Source organism: Diadema antillarum, unplaced genomic scaffold (assembly GCF_040938485.1).
Source record: "Diadema antillarum isolate AM-2024a unplaced genomic scaffold, OU_Dant_1.0 scf00000180, whole genome shotgun sequence".
NCBI lineage: Eukaryota > Metazoa > Echinodermata > Echinoidea > Diadematoida > Diadematidae > Diadema > Diadema antillarum.
Genome location: NW_027271069.1, coordinates 2,221,671 through 2,228,756, shown reverse-complemented (window position 1 = coordinate 2,228,756; position 7,086 = coordinate 2,221,671). Strand labels below are relative to the sequence as shown.

The 7,086-nt window shown below is 42.1% G+C and overlaps 1 protein-coding gene across 1 annotated transcript; it reads right to left on the bottom strand.

The window, feature by feature from the left end:
- Positions 1–774: 774 nt before the first annotated feature.
- Positions 775–6,705, bottom strand: LOC139723085 (chromatin accessibility complex protein 1-like). Its single transcript, XM_071634354.1, has 3 exons — positions 6,572–6,705; positions 2,350–2,470; positions 775–891 (listed from the first exon to the last, which is right to left on the bottom strand). Exons 1-3 carry the CDS (start codon positions 6,695–6,697, stop codon positions 800–802), a joined length of 339 nt encoding a protein of 112 aa, XP_071490455.1. The 5' UTR covers positions 6,698–6,705; the 3' UTR covers positions 775–799.
- Positions 6,706–7,086: the final 381 nt, after the last annotated feature.

The following is a 7,086-nucleotide window of genomic DNA, read 5'->3' as shown; positions in this document are numbered from 1 at the left end:
TGTGTAACAATTTCATTCAATATAATTGTATACCAATTTATTCAAAATATAAATTATGTCCATCGACAAAGATTGCTATTTCATTTCAAGAAGGAAAATTATTCCCTGCTGCATGACCTCACAATCAGTCATATTGATGAATAACACTTTCACTAATATCACTGAAACTATTGTACATGCGTATGTTGGCCGACAAAAGTGACTTCTGTATGTCTGCATGTACACTGCATTGTCTTCCCACATAATCCAAATGTCTCCCTCTAGTGTCAGATCTAAGACTTAATAAAGTGAAAGAGCCTTTGCCTGTATAGTGGAATCTCAGCATAAAGAGGCCAGATATAACAACATCTCTTATAACAAGGTGATTCTGCAAGTTCTGAAAAAAAAAGAGGCAGTTTGAATGCAAATACAAATCATTCAAACAAACAAACAAAACAAAACAAACAAACAAACAAACAAAATAAGCAAAAACAAAAGGAAATGTGGCACACTCAGTCCACATACCATCTGCTCTCTCCAGCTGAAATGTCGGTTGAATCTTGGGTAACCAATTTCAATGAGAGGACCTGTACAGTGATGCAGCTGCCATCATGGCAAGTCAATGCAGACTGACATATATCCACGGCATAGTGGACTGCCGCCCAACAGACTGAGCAATTGTGCGCAGCCGGAGGTATGACAATTTGAGAGAATGTTCCTTCCCAGAGTATGCTCAGATACCTAATACACTCTACAAAGCACACTCGGACCCGGAGTGCCTGAAAGGGGGGGGGGGGGGGGGATTTCCTCAGCGAAGGTGTCACCGTTCGTCACCCTCGGCCTGTTGCTGTTGTTCCTGCAGCTTTATCATCTCCAGGTACTCCGAGACGCGGATCTTCTTCGGCACCACGTCTAGCAAGATAAGGAAATATGGAGGCAGGATAAAAAGAAATCTCTGCAAAGTTAGTACCAGCTTGTGGATATCTATCAGATATATCAAAGTAAAGGCAATTAATGTATTACTTTGTATTATACTTAAATTCTTTTACAGTTCAATAAGTAGTGATTTTCAAAGTTACACCATTGATCTGAAACAGGACCATACAGCTGTATGTCATATTCTATCAAAAGTATGCTTATCGGTGCAATAAGTACAAATTTACAAAATGAATATTAGCAACAAAGGCACTATTCTCAGGTATGCCATCAACAAATTCCACTAAAGGCTCTCTTACATCCGGTCATGCGTGCTCCTACGAGTGGTTTGCATGCCAAAAATAAGCCAAGTAGTGAGATGCACGCAAGTGGAAAGTACTTTTTTTGGTGGTCGCAAACACGAGGCATAGCACACAGCCTGAAAACTGGGCGGCCAGTTTTTCGCTACGACCTGGCTGCGACAATTATCACGCGTGGGGCACGCACGGAGTACGCAAGACAAAAGTACTGAGTAAGTTTGATAGGTGCGTGCGTAACGCAGGCAAAACATGCAACAATTTTGGGGGGTATTTTCCCACAAAGGCGTGCTTACCACGCAAGAGGCTCTTACTTTCCAATTGCTTTCAATGTACGTGTTGACAAAAGCGGGGTGAGCGCACTTCCTCCGTGCGTATTACCTACTTCAAAAATGCGTGGTGAGTACTACTGCCGTACTTGTGAAGTACGTCACACTCAGACGACGAACGTGATCAGCACGATATAATGTGCGTCAGAAGTACTATGTTGAGACATGCTCAGGTGCATCGTGCTCCCATACAAAGCTGATACGGACAGCGTGCTTTCAGTTCCGCATCGACGTTTTCTGCAGTGAGTCCCAATGAATGATAAAGAGACTCGGTGCACCCTTTTATATTATTGTGATTATCTGTGCGTTCTTCCAATTTGACGCACGGTTGTCTTACTTAACACTTCCATGCTCTTTACGTTTCTCTTACGTTTCTCTTACTTCATGAGTACAATTTCTGAAAATGTACGCTTCACTTGCAATTCACGTACAGTTATCCCACTGATTGTGTGCGACAGAAGTAGAGATCTTACGTGCTCCTTATTTCCTCCTACTTCCAAAAAGGCGTACATACAGACCTACTTGCGGGCATCACTTTTTGAGCAAGACACACCCACTCATTAAGTACTTACTACATACGGTACTTCCCCTCCGATTTGAATTTCACCCTGTGACAACTCCACGCCTGACAGGAACTCAGAGTCCGCACGATCTCTAAACATGCACGACGGGATGTAAGAGAGGCTTAAGGTACCACAATTAAAGCCTATATCTTTAGTGAAGTATTAAATACCAGTACTAAGATATCACAACTTGTTTCTATGAGAAATCTGTTTGATATACAATGAACTAGATGAATGGGAATTCACCTGCCAGAAACTGGAACTCCTCCTGATTGTTGACGACGTTGGCAAGATCACTGTAGGCCAGGCTCTTTGGTGTGCCACTTCTCTTCAGTGATTCCTGGGCAAGGCAACCTACGAACAGCTCCTGAAAATAAACAAATGATAATTGATATTAATGATAATGGTATTCAGTGGGCAATAACTATTTGAACGAGAGATCTCAAAATGGTCAATGATATACAAAGACAAATAGGGTGTGCATCGCTGTCACCAAGTGTCAACATATTTGTGTTCCTCCCGCAATTCTCTGAGAACCTCAAATACCCTCAAGTGAGATCCTTTTTGCCCATCCATAAATTTCTGCCTGTGCAAAACTAGTCAAGTAGCACATGTATCCCCTTTCCATGGTCAACTGTGCATGTCATTCACACAATATGATATAGTGTACACTATCAGATGTGAGACATAACTACAGCATGTGCTGAGTGCTCATAAGCTCATGCATTACTAGTAAGAGAAACCAAATGGGCGAGCAAAAATAAAAAAACTAGTGAGCTCCACCTTTATTGCTATGTGCAGGCTGCATGTATTCATACAGGTCCACAGTTCTTGCAAAAGAACAGCGCTATTACACCAGTTGGGAAAATGTAAATTAGACAAGCAAGGACCCATGAGGAATGAGTTACGGTAATCAAACATGCAAACATCCTACAGAATATATGTGACCCTGCACCTCAAAACAAACAAAAAGTCGCCAGACATGAGTTTTTAGTTGAGACCATGTTCTGAAAGAGCAGACTGTAAGCTTTAAAATGATGTATAACTCAAATCAAATGGACTCTCCTAACCTATCTTAATATTGGAAAGAAAGCACAAACTTAGAGAAAGTGTGAAGTGAGAAAAGAGGCTCTGAAGTACAGTGTCTATTCAAGCGCTTAATCTTTACAAAACCGTGCTGGCTGTGCGATGAATGGGACAAAAAACAGGAAGTAAGCCACGAGAGTAACAACAATGAAGGGATTATCAGATTAAACTGAAATTAAGCATGCCTCATTAACACATTCTTTTTATAATTAATGCCAACTTCCAAAGCAGTAGCACTATCCTTTCAAAAGTAATTAGAGTTGAAAGTGAAGAGTGTGGACAAGGTTTTTCAGAAATGAAAAAGGGATTCTAAGGACACACCTGATCACATTATTCTACCAAAAATGTTCGAGATAAACTGCTAAAAAACACACTTTCCTGCCCGTTTTAAGATACCAAATTTTAGCATAATGTCAAAGAAGACCCGCTCTTTCAGAAAATATGAAAAAGTCAAGTTCGGCTAGGTTGACCCATTTCACTTATTTCAGTCCTCACGCAAAATCAGTGTGTGCGACTTTATGTTCGTTTTGAGGTGCACGGTCACATATTCAAATGAATTTGTCAGTGTCAGTTGATTTTACTGCAACTGATTTGTTGTACATGCACATCAACTTTATTGGATTAAACAGCCTTCGAAATCTGCCCACTTACAGGTGTGTACAAGACTCAGCAGTCGCATTCAAACTGCAGAACTTACATTTGCACAGATACTAGATTCAATAGATCACACAGTCCACACAGTGCACAGCAGAGTGGATTGATCTGTCTCAGTGTCTGCTGTAAGCATGGTAAGGGGCTAACTGCGACCAGCCCCAACGTGCAGCGCAGCGTGTTGGGGCTGTGCCGTTTTCGCATTCAGATCTTAATGTTGTACAAAACGGGTGCCGTTCCGGCGCTATATTTCCTTAATTTTTCAACAAAAACTACTAGGAATACTTACATGGGTCGATTAAACCTAAATGATTCAAATCGGCGACTGTTTGATGCATTTCGTTACTTATGATGCAGAAAATGTTGCCTTATAAGGCGAATTATCTTCAGCTCACCGATGCTCACTAACATTGCATGCTAGCCTTTTGTCAAGGCCCTCTCGCTGTAATGGACGAGCGAAGGGACGAGCGAAGCGAGTTGCGCTACCTTACTCGGCTGGGCTCTCTACACCATACAGCGAGAGGGCCTTGACAAAAGGCTACGTATTACTCGCTACATGCGTAGATGCTTACTAATGGATATACACGTTCAAAATGGTAGCACGGCTCTCCCACTAGGGCAGGCCGCTTACTCCTAAAAAATGTGGAAAATTTTGCAGTTTCCAGATAAATTGGTGAAAAGAACCAAGGCAATGGGTTACATTTCATTTTTTATCGTCACTGTGTTTATGATAGAAATTTACCCATGATTTATTCATGAAGTCGCTGTATGTGGCAATAGGGAGTTGTTCGTGATTCTCACTTTAGCTGCGCGGTCTCCGGGGCTAGGTAAGGGGCCTGCCCACTGAACCTACACTGTTACACTACATCGAAAAGGTAATACCTATCATTGATAATAATATTGAATGATACAGTTAATAAGAAGGCACCTAACAAGTACTGAAAAGAGGCAGATTTATCTGTTTACTGGTACAATGTATAACTCTAATCGACCCATCATTTCACACTTGGAGGTCATTTTATAAACCCTGCAATCCAAATGCTGTGCACATGTTCTGCCCGGTCAGTGTAGTTAATTGATTCTATGCTGGTTACTTACCAAAATACCAAGCTTACGTATGGTATTGGTATCACTTGGGTATGGTAGGGTTGGGTCTACGTAACTACATTGAAGTACTGTGATGCTGCTCTTAAACGTTGATTACCATTCATCAGTCGCCACTACGTACCTAAATAAAGTCGCCAGGCATTCACATTACATGTAACGCGCGCTGCAATTGGATATCAGTCTAGGCCGTGGGGCGTCTGCCTTAATTTTCTTAGTGAAAAAAAAAGAAATGTCCATGCCTTTCATTTGTTACAAGTATCATACTCTTGAAAATGACAACACAAAGTATCAGAAGTATTTACGATCATAACGCTTGTTACTGCTCGGAGATGTTCTCATATTCGCATCCAGGCTGTACTTGCACTGTAGTGTATGGTTAGAAAGTCGAACAGGCAACACGTACAATTTGTAACATTGTTAGATATGTTCTACGTGTACGTAGAAACTAAAGCACGTAGAAACTCCAACACGTCGATCTACACGTTCTGTAACCGCAGCAGCGACCCCATACGGACAAATGTGACCCGCTACAACAAAATGGTCCTAAAGTCGCGCACGGTCGAAGCCGTGAAAATCGAGTTTGAAGTCAGAGCTTCAAAATTGGTCAAAACTTACGATTTTCTGAATTTGACATATCATTAGAGTCTGACATGTCTTCTATCATCTGTCGAAATTTTGAAGCAAAATGATGAAAGGAAAGACCAAAAAATAGCGTTTTTCTGGGCCATGTTTTTTGGCGTTTCAACGAAGCAGAAACTGGTTCGAACATTTGGATTGAGCGCCACACAAAGGCTCCGCCCCTAACAACGACCAGCGTGATTTCATTGGTCAGTTTGCCGCTTGCCGCTTGCTGCTAACCGAAGCGTGAAGTTCGCACACTGCCCAGTCGACTGGTGCGTGCTGGCGGGGTGCTCTATGCCCAGCCGGCCCAGCTGCTTCTTCTGGCATCCTGGTCACTGATTGGTCGGTGAGGAGACCGCCGACGCTGTGTTTGAATGAGCATTTCGGGGGTTGCTAGGGCTTACCTTCTATTGTCCGGAGGTGAATACTGACTGCGTGTCCCGTGATCGTGACTGCGTCGCAAGGAGAACTTTTAGGGCGCTTTTCTCGAAACTGTGATTTCCCAGACGTCTTGACATGCTCTCTTTTAAACATCGATATCTCCGCATCCGATTATTTTTATATATCAATTTAAAGCAGAAAGATTAGGGAATTGTGTCATGCAATTTTCAAATAATCGACCTCGCCCGACTTTACAAGGGTAGGAACTAGGATCATTTTGTTGTAGCAGGTCACAAATACGTACCGTAAAGGGTACTACTGAGTACTGTTACTGTGTTACAGCGCCCCGCGACGGGGTTACACGTTCTGTAGATCTAACTGTTAACGTACCAGGCAGGTTCCTAATACTGATAGGCCTAGGCATATTCGTAGTACCGGGTATCTACGTGTTTAGTACAAGTACAATATTGGCCACGGGTCCCGGCGTGCGGCGGTGGGAAAGTGGTGCACTTTCAAACTTACAGCAGACCTAATAAGTGGGACTACGATACGGCAGTTATTGGTGTAACCAGGTTTGGGAACTTAATGCTACGACAAAGGGTCATAGAATGAAGAGACTTACCGTCGCTCTGGTAATGAGATATAATGACTCTTGGCTAATGGCACTAATCTCCGGCGAACTCTTCATAATTGTGCGAATTCTCACTGCCGGGAGAAGGGTCAACTTTCCTACTTTGCTATCCGCCATTTCGTTCTTCTGTTGTTGAATTAAAATGTACACTATTCTTTTGTGTATTGACGCCATCTACGTTCGGATTTCTGCAGCTTTCAATGTGCACAAATTTCGCACCACGCACAAACCGCATACAAATTTGGACAGGAAATGGGGCACACAAACTTCAGGGTTAAAGGACAAAGTCCACCTTCATCATCATACGGATTGAGTGGATGCAGAATATTTTTGTAGTACACATTGTCAGTAAAAGTTGGGGGAAAATCGGATAGTCCGTTCAAAAGTTATGATTTTTTTAAAGTATCTGCACAGTTATTGCTGGATGAGAAGACTACAGTGTTTACATGCGTAAACGATACAAAGAAGAGATTTTTTTTTTTTTTTTTAACAAAATTTTACTTTAT